General features: G+C 50.0%; 1 protein-coding gene across 2 annotated transcripts in view; it reads right to left on the reverse strand.

Moving 5' to 3' along the window:
* Window positions 1–1,610: 1,610 nt before the first annotated feature.
* Window positions 1,611–15,229, reverse strand: part of LOC121578272 (endothelial PAS domain-containing protein 1) — a 130,651-nt gene continuing 117,032 nt past the window's right edge. For both annotated transcript variants that reach the window (XM_041892530.2, XM_041892521.2), the window contains exons 8-16: window positions 7,682–7,829; window positions 7,085–7,293; window positions 6,098–6,315; window positions 4,062–4,175; window positions 3,453–3,913; window positions 3,147–3,243; window positions 2,886–2,976; window positions 2,585–2,749; window positions 1,611–1,927 (exon numbers count right to left, since the gene is read on the reverse strand). In XM_041892530.2, the coding sequence (XP_041748464.1) occupies window positions 1,776–1,927; window positions 2,585–2,749; window positions 2,886–2,976; window positions 3,147–3,243; window positions 3,453–3,913; window positions 4,062–4,175; window positions 6,098–6,315; window positions 7,085–7,293; window positions 7,682–7,829 (1,655 nt within the window). In that variant the 3' untranslated portion in view covers window positions 1,611–1,775. The remainder of the gene's footprint in view (window positions 1,928–2,584; window positions 2,750–2,885; window positions 2,977–3,146; window positions 3,244–3,452; window positions 3,914–4,061; window positions 4,176–6,097; window positions 6,316–7,084; window positions 7,294–7,681; window positions 7,830–15,229) is intronic.

The raw sequence follows: 15,229 nt of genomic DNA on the forward strand, positions 1-15,229 counted from the left end.
AGCCATCAAATCCACAAGCGGCATTATACCTAAAGTGGACATTGCCATTGGCTGCATGGATTCACATTGAGAGAAATCCCATGCAGCCTTGTTTGAACACTAGAATGAGAGATGTAATCTACACCTCCAATAGGATGATAGAAAGCCTCATTATTTAATTTAATGATTTTTTATTTGAGCATCATTATTTCTATATAACTTTCTCCTTCTGAACTTCTAACGGGAGTGGGACGGGTGTGGCTTCCTGACAATGACCAGCAGCCACTCTGACTTGACAGCTCCAACGCAGTTAACCCGCCGATACCACCAAAGCATCAGCTATAGCCGGTTTACGTTTGATATGATTGAATCTAGACCACAGGAGGTTGGTGACACCTTAATTGGGGAGGACAGACTCATAGTAATGGCTGGAAGGGAATAAATGGAACGGTATTCATCCATTCACTTCATTCCAGTCATTATTATGCGCTGTCCTCCCCTCACCAGCCTCCTGTGATCTAGGCCAAAGTCTCCCTGATCCTAATATGACCTCTAATGCCATGAAAAAGGCACCAAAAGTAGGACTATCTACATAATGTAAGGGCATGCTCTGATTTGACCAATCAACTTCATGGCCTGACAAGCACTGTAACTATCCAGTGAGAAACATGCAAACAGACACCAGTCAAAGGCAGTGAGAGACAGACTAGGTCAACGGGATTGAAGGAAGGTGGACGGTAAGGGAAAAGGAAGGAAACCCCCAGATATCATGCTTACAGTAGATAATGTTCCATCCGGATTTTAGACTGTTGTGTTTGTTAGTTTGTCTGTAACAGCGTCGTATGGACAGACAGACAGAGTGGGAGAGAGACAGACAGACAGACAAACAGAGGGGGAGAGAGACAGACAGACAGACAAACAGAGGAGGAGAGAGACAGAGAGACAGACATACAGACAGAGGGGGAGAGAGACAGACAGACAGACAGACAGACAGACAGACAGAGGGGGAGCGTAGCCTGGGTCTAAGTAGCCTGGTCCAGGGGAGGGGAGGGGAGTAGGGGGTGTAGGGCTGGGTCTAGGTAGCCTGGTCCAGGGGAGGCGAGTAGGGGGTGTAGGGCTGGGTCTAGGTAGCCTGGTCCACGGGAGGGGAGGGGAGTAGGGGGTGTAGGGCTGGGTCTAGGTAGCCTGGTCCAGGGGAGGGAGGGGAGTAGGGGGGTGTAGGGCTGGGTCTAGGTAGCCTGGTCCACGGGAGGGGAGGGGAGTAGGGGGTGTAGGGCTGGGTCTAGGTAGCCTGGTCCAGGGGAGGGGCGGGGAGTAGGGGGTGTAGGGCTGGGTCTAAGTAGCCTGGTCCAGGGGAGGCGAGTAGGGGGGTGTAGGGCTGGGTCTAAGTAGCCTGGTCCAGGGGAGGCGAGTAGGGGGTGTAGGGCTGGGTCTAAGTAGCCTGGTCCAGGGGAGGGGAGTAGGGGGTGTAGGGCTGGGTCTAGGTAGCCTGGTCCAGGGGAGGGGAGGGAGTAGGGGGTGTAGGGTTGGGTCTAGGTAGCCTGGTCCAGGGGAGGGGAGGGGAGTAGGGGTTGTAGGGCTGGGTCTAGGTAGCCTGGTCCAGGGGGAGGGAGGGAGTAGGGGTTGTAGGGCTGGGTCTAGGTAGCCTGGTCCAGGGGAGGGGAGGGGAGTAGGGGGTGTAGGGTTGGGTCTAGGTAGCCTGGTCCAGGGGAGGGGAGGGGAGTAGGGGGTGTAGGGTTGGGTCTAGGTAGCCTGGTCCAGGGGAGGGGAGGGGAGTAGGGGGTGTAGGGCTGGGTCTAGGTAGCCTGGTCCAAGGCTCTCAGTAGGTCACTGCCCTGCAGCAGGTGCAGGTTGCCTTGGAGAGGGACATTGACCTCGCAGTCATAGCGGGTGAGCTCTGGCAGACAATAGGTCTCAAAGGACGGGCCCAACAGCCGACTGGCAACCCCTACACACACAGCAAAGTCAGTCCGTTAGTAGGGAGTAGATAGGTCATTTTACAGTGACTTTTATTGTAAATAATTATAGAATATGTTTTTAAACACTACTACATTAATGTGGATGCCACCATGATTATGGATGGTCCTGAATGAATCGTGAATAATGAAGAGTGAGAAAGTTACAGACGCACAAATATCATACCTTCAAGATATGCTAACCTCTCACCATTACAATAACATGGGAGGTTATAATTTTTGAGGGGGTATGATATTTGTGCGTCTGTAACTTTGCACAATAAGTGCATCCCCTACACACACAACAAACATGGAGTCAGTCTGTTAGTAGGGAGGAAATGGCTTTGGGGCAACCGCCAATCAACCATCATCTGAGGAGGACAGTTCATTGACTGGCGCCAAGTAATGTAAAAGGACTGTGATTACAAAATGAACAATATAATTTGTCCAAATCAATTGCATGCCTGTCTAAAAATAGATTTGAATATGTTTTATCATTGCCAAAATCTCCACGTGAACATTATTGCATTTTCCTTTCCCGGTCACAGCCTGTCCAACTGGTTGCTACTGGTTTGATCAGTCAATCTTTTTTTTATGACATACAACACATGGGAGTGGCATCACAATTGAAATAAACAAGCCAAACTTACCCTCTGTTTTGGAGGGCAGCATACGGTATTCTTTGTAGTTGCAGCACTGTTCGGGGAATGATTTTTTGTATGCACTGTTTCCACATCCTGGATACTGGGACTTCCTGTGCTGCTGAAGGGGGCTGAGACACTTGTCAACACCCCCAGGTATGCACATATCTTTATCTGTAAAATAAAGAGAAAGAGAGAGATTAAGATGAGTTCAATATCGCTCTATTTTCTCTACTGTTCTTGTACTATAAGTGATATATTTTTTTTTTGTTTGTGCACTGCATGTCCCATGTGGGCCACCATACAGTACCTTCCAGTGAGCTGGTGCTGAGAGATCTGTCCATAACGGCACAGCTTTCATTCCTCATCATCTTTGAAGGCGTACTGAGGGTGGTGTCACCCTGATAAACACAAATACAAACACAGACACACATTACAGTCAACAACTTAGTAAAAACCAGTCTGCAGTTTCAGTATCTAATACAACTCACATGGAATATTTAACAGTGAGCTCAACCTGGATACACACACCATAGCTTACGGTCATAAAGCAGTGAGAGGGTAAACGTACCACTGCCATTTGTGTGAAAGAGCGCTTGACGTTGTTGGCTATGGCAATTCTGGCGGGACTCATGTCTCTGTAGGCCTGGACAAAGTTCTCCATTGACCTGCAGAAGAGCATCACATTACTTAACCATCTCTGTACACTACTCTAGCTCTAACAACCATCTCTGTACACTACTCTAGCTCTAACAACCATCTCTGTACACTACTCTAGCTCTAACAACCATCAGTACAAGAACCCAACTGAATAAAGACCGGTAAGACAGACACACTGAATCAGTAGGACAGACACACTGAAGGCCCTCTATAGTACCTCTCCTTGTGCATCATGTTGACTGGCATGTTCTGACATGAGTGGCTTCTGTCCATGGAGTTCACCATATAATTTAACAGAGGATCTGGGGGCCACTGCAGGTTCTGATGTCCACCCATGGAGGACAGAGGGGCGTGGTAGGGGGGGATCTGTGCGGGGACTGTGTAGGGCACAATAGACCTGGAGTCCATGGGGCTCATTTGGCTGTGGTTGGGGCCTCTCCTGTCTCCTGGGGCCCACTTGGCGGGCTGGTAGTGGGCAGACTGTGGGGATCCCAGGGTCTGGAAGAGGCTGGCGATGTTGCTGAAGCTGTTCTGTGTGGTGGGGTGGCCCAGTGGGCCAGCGGCCCCCTCTGGGCCTCCAGAGGCCTCTTCAGGAATGATGGGATGGAGCTGGAAGTCCTCTCCGTCCATGGGGATGTAGGGAGCCAGGGTCTCCAGGTCCAGATCACTCAGGGCCGACTGAGAGGGTCACATCACATTACATCACATTTCTGAAGTGCATTTAAACTTGACAAGAAAGCAACCATGACCAATTGTGTCAATATAGTATTATGTCCACCTTCCTTAACCACACTGATTGAGTCTGTGAAGTGCCAGTGAGACTGACCTGGGTGCTGCCAGGGCTCTTGGGCCCCTCTGTGTCCAGAGCAAAGAGCTTCTCAGTCAGCTCTACCTTCAGGTCACTTTCTCTCTCGCTGTAGTAATCCCCTGGGCTGCTGGGCTGTACACACGAAGAGAGAGAGAGAGAGAGAGAGAGAGAGAGAGAGAGAGAGAGAGAGAGAGAGAGAGAGAGAGAGAGAGTGGGAGAGAGAGAGAGAGAGAGAGAGAGAGAGAGAGAGAGAGAGACCCCACAGAGCCCCAGGACAACAACAACAACACAATTAGACCCAACCAAATCATGAGAAAACAAAAAGAGAATTACTTGACACATTGGAAAGAATTAACAAAAAAACTGAGCAAACTAGAATGCTATTTGGCCCTAAACAGAGAGTACACAGTGGCAGAATACCTGACCACTATGACTGACCCAAGCTTAAGGAAATCTTTGACAATGTACAGACTCAGTGAGCATAGCCTTGCTATTGAGAAAGGCCACCGTAGGCATTACATTTTACATTTTAGTCATTTAGCAGACGCTCTTATCCAGAGCGACTTACAGTTAGTGAGTGCATACATTATATATTTTTATTTTTTTCATACTGGCCCCCCCCCATGGGAATCGAACCCACAACCCTGGCGTTGCAAACGCCATGCTCTACCAACATCCCCTGCCGGCCATTCCCTCCCCTACCCTGGACGACACTGGGCCAATTGTGCGCCTCCCCATGGGTCTCCCGGTCGCGGCCGGCTACAACAGAGCCTGGATTCGAACCAGGATCTCTAGTGGCACAGCTAGCACTGCGATGCAGTGCCTTAGACCACTGCGCCACTCGGGAGGCAGAGTAGGCAGACCTGGCTCTCAAGAGAAGACAGGCTATGTGTACACTGCCCACAAAATGAGGTGGAAACTGAGCTGCACTTCCTAACCTCCTGCCAAATGTATGACCATATTAGAGACACATACTTCCCTCAGATTACACAGACCCACAAAGAATTCTAAAACAAATCCAATTTGGATAAACTCCCATATCTATTGGATGAAATACCACAGTGTGCCATCACAGCAGCCAGATTTGTGTCCTATTGCCACAAGAAAAGGGCAACCAGTGAAGAACAAACACCATTGTAAATATAACCCATATTTATGTTGATTTATTTTCCTTTTTGTACTTTAACTATTTGCACATCATTATAACACTCTATATAGACATAAAATGACACTTGGAATGTCTTTATTCTTTTGGAACTGTGAGTGTTATGTTTACTGTACATTTTTATTGTTTACTTCACTTTTGTTTACTATCTACTTCACTTGCTTTGGCAATGTTAACATATGTTTCCCATGCCAATAAAGCCCTTACATTGAATTGAATTGGGAGAGAGAGAGAGAGAGAGAGAGAGAGAGAGAGAGAGAGAGAGAGAGAGAGAGAGAGAGAGAGAGAGAGAGAGAGAGAGAGAGTGAGAGAGAGAGAGAGAGAGAATGAGAGAGAGAGAATAAGAGAGAGAGAGAATGAGAGAGAGAGAGAGAGAGAGGACATGATAAAAGCTCTCTTGAGGCCTAAGTAACTAAGTGACCAGTGGTTATTCCAACCATCCACCCCTCCATTCTCACCACACTCTGCCCCCTGTCCCAAGCACCCAGGATCTATGCCCACTCCATAACACACACACCAGTGGAGGCTGCTGAGGGGAGGACGACTCATTATAATGGCTGGAATGGAGCGAATGTAATGGCATCAAACCATGTGTTTGATGTATTTCATACCATTCCACTGATTCCACTCTAGCCATTACCACGAGCCCCTCCTCCCCAATGACGGTGCCACCAACCTCCTGTGACACACACACACACACACAAACAAACACACGCACACACACACAAACAAGTACACACATCGTGACAAACACACACACACACACACACAATACATAAAAATCTAGTAAATCAGGCTTGTGGTAGAGGATGTGGTGAATAAGAGAATAGATGATAGAAGAATGATAGAAGAGTTCTAGACAGTTCCAGGGACAGTAGTAGCTACGTACCGTGGAATAACTGCTCAGGCTAGAGGGGGCGGTGCTGGGGGTGGCACTGCCCGGTGTGGGGTTCTGGGGTACTGAGAAAGTGGCAGCCATTTGTTTGGACATGTCTCCTGCTGGGCAGGGCTTATGGGGATCACTGCCCCAGCCCTGGGGGGCCGGAGGGGGCATGGGTGACATCTTGGGGTAGAGAGGAGGATGAGGCTCCTCAAACGGTGGCCTTCCTGTAGGACACAACCATATAAACAGTACATGGTTAGCATTCCTGTTTTCATAGAAGTTACAGCATTATCTTAGACTACAGATGGTGTAATCTCGTCCACCAGCCAGCTCTCTTTCTGTCGAACTGTCTGGTTTCACAGCGCCTCAGAACGGGACTTGACTGGAAGTCTATGGCAGGAGATGACGAAACAACCACTGGTTTTAATTGGCTGATCTCTCAGTCCATCACCATCTAGCATACCCTTAGAACCTCCCCCCTACATTGTGGTTTTGATTGGCTGATCTCTCAGTCCATCACCATCTAGCATAACCCTTATAACCTCCCCCCTACATTGTGGACTTCAAAGCGCGAGCAGCGCAAGTGATTGAAACAAGGAAGTGAGTTCAGAAAATCTAAAAGTATGCGAATAGTTTTCACATATAAACTTTAAATGCCCGAACTCAGAATAAATTGGTCTTCCCAAAAATAATATGGTCAATGTGATAGAACATTTATTTTGATTGCAAATTCCATCGCTCCCTCTCCCACCTTGATTTTAACCACATCAAGTCCCAGTTTTTTGCACAGTTACCAGGTTCTATGCACCATCAATTGGAGCCTGGGGATGACGTTAGAAATGGTGCAGCTATAAGTACCGGTACATGTTTATCTTCTACCATATCATGTGCCCTGCAGCATGGCTTTGGGGAGATGGGTAGTAATGGGATGATACGGGGTATGGTTAGGGAGAGATCTAAAGTAGAATCAGAGATATTGGGGGGGATTCTGACCAAAGTCGAGGGTGATGACGGCGTCTCCAGGTGTGGGGGCCAGCTGAGCAAGGTCCTCTGGCTCCTCTTTGAGTTTGGTGAAAAGGGTCTCCATGGGGTCCATGGTCACCGCAGCACCACTCTGGCTGAAGAAGCTGTTCATGTGGTGGGGCTTGAACAGAGACTCAGTCTGGTCCATGGAGAAGATCATGGACTTGTTCTCCACGTCACTGAAAACACACAGAGAGACAGAGGGATACCTCATGGATGTGTTATGTTACCGCCAGATGGTACGACTAATAGATTAAGCTACTGTACTACTGTAATATACTACATTTGAACCAGCAGCCTTCCAGAATCACTTCCTCCCCCCAATGTTGGACACTATGGGCCAGTTTCCTGGACACAGGTTAAGCCTAATCCTGGACTAAAAACACATTTCAGTAGAGGATCTCCAGTGAACAAACATGCTGTTCCATCCTGGAGTAGGCTTAATCAGGGAAACCCAGAATAATGAATCTTATGTTCTATGTCCCCCCTGCCTCCCCCTCCCAAACCTCACCATCTTCAGCTCTGACCCCCAACCCTTGACCCCTGACCCTTGACCTGTGACCCTACCTGAGGACATAGTTGACACAGACAATGCACTGTGGCTGGGAGTTCCGGTTGTTGTAGATGACTGTGCCCTGGGTCTCTACCCACACGTAGCCTCCATGTTTGGCCAGCATACGATACTGTCCACTCACTGCCTGGCCTTTACTGCACACTGAGATGGAAAGATAGGAAGAGAGAGAGAGAGAAAGGGAGAAGGGGGGAGAAGAGGAGAGAGGTTCAGGTCAGGGTAACACTAAGATAGAGGGTGAAGAGTGAATTGGTTTGATAATTGTCTATATCAAAGGCAGATATTTAATCATACAAGGCATAAATGTAAGTTAAAAGCATTACCAGGCATTATTCCAAGCATATAGATTCTAAGGTTAACTTACAAGACAAAACATGAACAAAGAGATGCCTAGAGGCCTAGGAAATGAGAATGATCATACAACCTTCCTCCATGGATTGGAGACAGGATAAGAGAGAACAAAGGCTTTTCATTAAATGTATCACATTGAAGGTGTAACTCTTTCAACCCAAAACCAACCACCATTGACCAATCAAACGATACCAAGTTTACAATAACCTGACCACCAAGGCCCAATCTCCACAGGGTGTTACAGCATCTAAAGGCTTGTGTGGGGGATGAGACCAATGGAAATAACACAGAATTCCTGAGAGGACATTAAAAACCCTTTGCATAGAGTAATTGTGGGCGGCAGGTAGCTTAGTGGTTAAGAGCGTTGTGCCAGTAACCGAAAGGTCGCTGGTTCTAATCCCCGAGCTAACTACGTGAAAAATCTGTCGATGTGCCCTTGAGCAAGGCACTTAACCCTAATTGCTCCTGTAAGTCGCTCTGGATAAGAGCGTCTGCTAAATGACTAAAATGTAATTTAGAGTTAACCCTGTACAGATATACAAGTTACCACAGAGATCATACATACATATATACAGTGCATTTGATATGTTGCACCTAAAGGACTCTCAGACCATGAGAAACAAGATTCTCTGATGTGATGAAACTCTTTGGTCTGAATGCCAAGCGTCACGTCTGGAGGAAACCTGGCACCATCCCTATAGTTTAGCATGGTGGTGGCAGCATGTTTTTCAGAGGCAGGGACTGGGAGACTAGTCAGGATCGAAGGAAAGATGAACGGAGCAAAGTACAGAGAGATCCTTGATGAAAACCTGCTCCAGAGCGCTCAGGACCTCAGACGGGGGCAAAGGTTCACCTTCCAACAAGACAACGACCCTAAGCACACAGCCAAGACAACACAGGAGTGGCTTCAGGACAAGTCTCTGAATGTCCATAAGTGGCCCAGACAGAGCCTGGACTTGAACATGATCGAACATCTCTGGAGAGACCTGAAAATAGCTGTGCAGCGACGCTCCCCATCCAACCTGACAGAGCTTGAGAGGATCTGCAGAGAAGAATGGGAGAAACTCCCCAAATACAGATGTGCCAAGCTTGTAGCATAGTCCCCTGTAGCTCAGTTGGTAGAGCATGGCGCTTGCAACGCCAGGGTTGTGGGTTCGCCAGGGTAACGCTAAGATAGAGGGTGAAGAGGAGAGAGGTTCAGGTCAGGGTAACACTAAGATAGAGGGTGAAGAGGAGAGAGGTTCAGGTCAGGGTAACGCTAAGATAGAGAGTGAAGAGGAGAGAGGTTCAGGTCAGGGTAACACTAAGATAGAGAGTGAAGAGGTTCAGGTCAGGGTAACACTAAGATAGAGAGTGAAGAGGAGAGAGGTTCAGGTCAGGGTAACACTAAGATAGAGGGAGAAGAGGAGAGAGGTTCAGGTCAGGGTAACACTAAGATAGAGGGAGAAGAGGAGAGAGATTCAGGTCAGGGTAACGCTAAGATAGAGGGAGAAGAGGAGAGAGATTCAGGTCAGGGTAACACTAAGATAGAGAGTGAAGAGGAGAGAGGTTCAGGTCAGGGTAACACTAAGATAGAGAGTGAAGAGGAGAGAGGTTCAGGTCAGGGTAACACTAAGATAGAGGGTGAAGAGGAGAGAGGTTCAGGTCAGGGTAACGCTAAGATAGAGAGTGAAGAGGAGAGAGGTTCAGGTCAGGGTAACACTAAGATAGAGGGTGAAGAGGAGAGAGGTTCAGGTCAGGGTAACACTAAGATAGAGAGTGAAGAGGAGAGAGGTTCAGGTCAGGGTAACACTAAGATAGAGGGTGAAGAGGAGAGAGGTTCAGGTCAGGGTAATGCTAAGATAGAGAGGATACTGTTTTGGGTGTGAGGAGAGAATGAGTGATAGAGAAGTTCTGTATCAGGGTAGAGAAGAAGAGGGGTTGACCCAGGGCAAGGGCTGGCTTGTGAAAGGAGCATAGAGACACCATCTGGCCACATAGAGACACCACCTGGCCACATAGAGACCTCACCTGGCCACATAGAGACACCACCTGGCCACATAGAGACCTCACCTGGCCACATAGAAACCCCCTCTGGCTACATAGAGACACCACCGGGCCACATAGAGACACAACCTGGCCACATAGAGACACCATCTGGCCGCATAGAGACCTCACCTGGCCACATAGAGACACCATCTGGCTACAGAGAGACACCACCTGGCCAATGCATCCAGTCTGCTGGGGCTAACCACACCACTGATTGATTGATGCCATTTTCATAGACTGCAACAAGCAGCCTGGAGCTCAGTTGATGGGCTGAGAGGAAAGAAGTACTAGACTCATAAAGGACTACTAGCATTTAGACACACACACAAAGACAGAGGGGTATACACACACACACACACACACACACACACACACACACACACACACACACACACACACACACACACACACCACAGTCTCTCCTCTACCACAGTCTCTCCTCTCCCTCTCTCCTCTACCACAGTCTCTCCTCTCCCTCTCTCCTCTACCAGTCTCTCCTCTCCGTCTCTCCTCTCCCACAGTCTCTCCTCTCCCTCTCTCCTCTACTACAGTCTCTCCTTTCCCTCCCTCCTCTCCCACAGTCTCTCCTCTCTGTTTCTCCTCTACCACAGTCTCTCCTCTCTGTTTCTCCTCTACCACAGTCTCTCCTCTCTGTTTCTCCTCTACCACAGTATCTCCTCTCCCTCTCTCCTCTACCACAGTCTCTCCTCTACCACAGTTTCTCCTCTCTGTTTCTCCTCTACCAGTCTCTCCTCTCTGTCTCTCCTCTACCAGTCTATCCTCTCCCTCTCTCCTCTAACACAGTCTCTCCTCTCCCTCTCTCCTCTACAAGAGTCTCTCCTCTCCCTCTCTCCTCTACCAGTCTCTCCTCTCCCTCTCTCCACTACCACAGTCTCTCCTCTCCCTCTCTCCTCTACCAGTCTCTCCTCTAACACAGTCTCTCCTCTCCCTCTCTCCACCACAAGTCTCTCCTCTCCCTCTCTCCTCTACCACAGTCTCTCATCTCCCTCTCTCCTCTACCAGTCTCTCCTCTCCCTCTCTCCTCTACCACAGTCTCTCCTCTACCACAGTCTCTCCTCTACCACAGTCTCTCATCTCCCTCTCTCCTCTACCAGTCTCTCCTCTCCGTCTCTCCACTACCACAGTCTCTCCTCTCCCTCTCTCCTCTACCACAGTCTCTCCTCTCCCTCTCTCCTCTACCACAGTCTCTCCTCTACCAGTCTCTCCTCTCCCTCTCTCCTCTACCAGTCTCTCCTCTCCGTCTCTCCACTACCACAGTCTCTCCTCTCCCTCTCTCCTCTACCACAGTCTCTCCTCTCCCTCTCTCCTCTACCACAGTCTCTCCTCTACCAGTCTCTCCTCTCCCTCTCTCCTCTACCACAGTCTATCCTCTACCACAGTCTCTCCTCTACCAGTCTCTCCTCTCCGTCTCTCCACTACCCCAGTCTCTCCTCTCCCTCTCTCCTCTACCACAGTCTCTCCTCTCCCTCTCTCCTCTACCACAGTCTATCCTCTACCACAGTCTCTCCTCTACCACAGTCTCTCCTCTCCCTCTCTCCTCTACCACAGTCTATCCTCTACCACAAGTCTCTCCTCTACCACAGTCTCTCCTCTCCCTCTCTCCTCTACCAGTCTCTCCTCTCCCTCTCTCCTCTACCACAGTCTCTCCTCTCTGTTTCTCCTCTACCACAGTCTCTCCTCTCCCTCTCTCCTCTACAACAGTCTCTCTTCTCCCTCTCTCCTCTACCAGTCTCTCCTCTCCGTCTCTCCTCTACTACAGTCTCTCCTCTCCCTCTCTCCTCTACTACAGTCTCTCCTCTCCCTCTCTCCTCTATCAGTCTCTCCTCTCCGTCTCTCCTCTCCCACAGTATCTCCTCTCCCTCTCTCCTCTACTACAGTCTCTCCTTTCCCTCCTCCTCTCCCACAGTCTCTCCTCTCTGTTTCTCCTCTACCACAGTCTCTCCTCTCTGTTTCTCCTCTACCACAGTCTCTCCTCTCTGTTTCTCCTCTACCAGTCTCTCCTCTCCGTCTCTCCTCTACCAGTCTATCCTCTCCCTCTCTCCTCTAACACAGTCTCTCCTCTCCCTCTCTCCTCTACAAGAGTCTCTCCTCTCCCTCTCTCCTCTACCAGTCTCTCCTCTCCCTCTCTCCACTACCACAGTCTCTCCTCTCCCTCTCTCCTCTACCAGTCTCTCCTCTAACACAGTCTCTCCTCTCCCTCTCTCCTCTACAAGAGTCTCTCCTCTCCCTCTCTCCTCTACCAGTCTCTCCTCTCCCTCTCTCCTCTACCACAGTCTCTCCTCTACCACAGTCTCTCATCCCCCTCTCTCCTCTACCAGTCTCTCCTCTCCGTCTCTCCACTACCACAGTCTCTCCTCTCCCTCGCTCCACTACAACAGTCTCTCCTCTCCCTCTCTCCTCTACCACAAGTTTCTCTTCTCCATTTCTCCTCTACCACAGTCTCTCATCTCCCTCTCTCCTCTACCAGTCTCTCCTCTCCCTCTCTCCTCTACCACAGTCTCTCCTCTACCACAGTCTCTCCACTACCACAGTCTCTCCTCTCCCTCTCTCCTCTACCACAGTCTCTCCTCTCCCTCTCTCCTCTACCACAGTCTCTCCTCTACCAGTATCTCCTCTCCCTCTCTCCTCTACCAGTCTCTCCTCTCCGTCTCTCCACTACCACAGTCTCTCCTCTCCCTCTCTCCTCTACCACAGTCTCTCCTCTCCCTCTCTCCTCTACCACAGTCTCTCCTCTACCAGTCTCTCCTCTCCCTCACTCCTCTACCACAGTCTCTCCTCTCCCTCTCTCCTCTACCACAGTCTCTCCTCTACCAGTCTCTCCTCTCCCTCTCTCCTCTACCACAGTCTCTCCTCTACCAGTCTCTCCTCTCCCTCTCTCCTCTACCACAGTCTATCCTCTACCACAGTCTCTCCTCTACCACAGTCTCTCCTCTCCCTCTCTCCTCTACCACAGTCTATCCTCTACCACAAGTTTCTCTTCTACCACAGTCTCTCCTCTCCCTCTCTCCTCTACCACAGTCTCTCCTCTACCACAGTCTCTCCTCTCTGTTTCTCTTCTACCACAGTCTCTCCTCTCTCCTCTACCACAGTCTCTCATCTACCAGTCTCTCCTCTCCCTCTCTCCTCTACCACAGTCTATCCTCTACCACAGTCTCTCCTCTACCACAGTCTCTCCTCTCCCTCTCTCCTCTACCACAGTCTATCCTCTACCACAAGTCTCTCCTCTACCACAGTCTATCCTCTCCCTCTCTCCTCTACCAGTCTCTCCTCTCCCTCTCTCCTCTACCACAGTCACTCCTCTACCACAGTCTCTCCTCTCTGTTTCTCCTCTACCACAGTCTCTCCTCTCCCTCTCTCCTCTACCACAGTCTCTCTCCTCTACCACAGTTTCTCCTCTCTGTTTCTCCTCTACCAGTCTCTCCTCTCCGTCTCTCCTCTACCAGTCTATCCTCTCCCTCTCTCCTCTAACACAGTCTCTCCTCTCCCTCTCTCCTCTACAAGAGTCTCTCCTCTCCCTCTCTCCTCTACCAGTCTCTCCTCTCCCTCTCTCCTCTACCACAGTCTCTCCTCTACCAGTCTCTCCTCTCCCTCTCTCCTCTACCACAGTCTATCCTCTACCACAGTCTCTCCTCTACCAGTCTCTCCTCTCCGTCTCTCCACTACCACAGTCTCTCCTCTCCCTCTCTCCTCTACCACAGTCTCTCCTCTCCCTCTCTCCTCTACCACAGTCTATCCTCTACCACAGTCTCTCCTCTACCACAGTCTCTCCTCTCCCTCTCTCCTCTACCACAGTCTATCCTCTACCACAAGTCTCTCCTCTACCACAGTCTCTCCTCTCCCTCTCTCCTCTACCAGTCTCTCCTCTCCCTCTCTCCTCTACCACAGTCTCTCCTCTCTGTTTCTCCTCTACCACAGTCTCTCCTCTCCCTCTCTCCTCTACAACAGTCTCTCTTCTCCCTCTCTCCTCTACCAGTCTCTCCTCTCCGTCTCTCCTCTACTACAGTCTCTCCTCTCCCTCTCTCCTCTACTACAGTCTCTCCTCTCCCTCTCTCCTCTACCAGTCTCTCCTCTCCGTCTCTCCTCTCCCACAGTATCTCCTCTCCCTCTCTCCTCTACTACAGTCTCTCCTTTTCCCTCCCTCCTCTCCCACAGTCTCTCCTCTCTGTTTCTCCTCTACCACAGTCTCTCCTCTCTGTTTCTCCTCTACCACAGTCTCTCCTCTCTGTTTCTCCTCTACCAGTCTCTCCTCTCCGTCTCTCCTCTACCAGTCTATCCTCTCCCTCTCTCCTCTAACACAGTCTCTCCTCTCCCTCTCTCCTCTACAAGAGTCTCTCCTCTCCCTCTCTCCTCTACCAGTCTCTCCTCTCCCTCTCTCCACTACCACAGTCTCTCCTCTCCCTCTCTCCTCTACCAGTCTCTCCTCTAACACAGTCTCTCCTCTCCCTCTCTCCTCTACAAGAGTCTCTCCTCTCCCTCTCTCCTCTACCAGTCTCTCCTCTCCCTCTCTCCTCTACCACAGTCTCTCCTCTACCACAGTCTCTCCTCTCCCTCTCTCCTCTACCACAGTCTATCCTCTACCACAAGTTTCTCTTCTACCACAGTCTCTCCTCTCCCTCTCTCCTCTACCACAGTCTCTCCTCTACCACAGTCTCTCCTCTCTGTTTCTCTTCTACCACAGTCTCTCCTCTCTCCTCTACCACAGTCTCTCATCTACCAGTCTCTCCTCTCCCTCTCTACTCTACCACAGTCTCTCCTCTACCACAGTCTCTTCTCTACCACAGTCTCTCCTCTCCCTCTCTCCTCTACCACAGTCTATCCTCTACCACAAGTCTCTCCTCTACCACAGTCTCTCCTCTCCCTCTCTCCTCTACCAGTCTCTCCTCTCCCTCTCTCCTCTACCACAGTCACTCCTCTACCACAGTCTCTCCTCTCTGTTTCTCCTCTACCACAGTCTCTCCTCTCCCTCTCTCCTCTACCACAGTCTCTCCTCTACCACAGTTTCTCCTCTCTGTTTCTCCTCTACCAGTCTCTCCTCTCCGTCTCTCCTCTACCAGTCTATCCTCTCCCTCTCTCCTCTAACACAGTCTCTCCTCTCCCTCTCTCCTCTACAAGAGTCTCTCCTCTCCCTCTCTCCTCTACCAGTC

Source organism: Coregonus clupeaformis, chromosome 1 (genome assembly GCF_020615455.1).
Source record: "Coregonus clupeaformis isolate EN_2021a chromosome 1, ASM2061545v1, whole genome shotgun sequence".
NCBI lineage: Eukaryota > Metazoa > Chordata > Actinopteri > Salmoniformes > Salmonidae > Coregonus > Coregonus clupeaformis.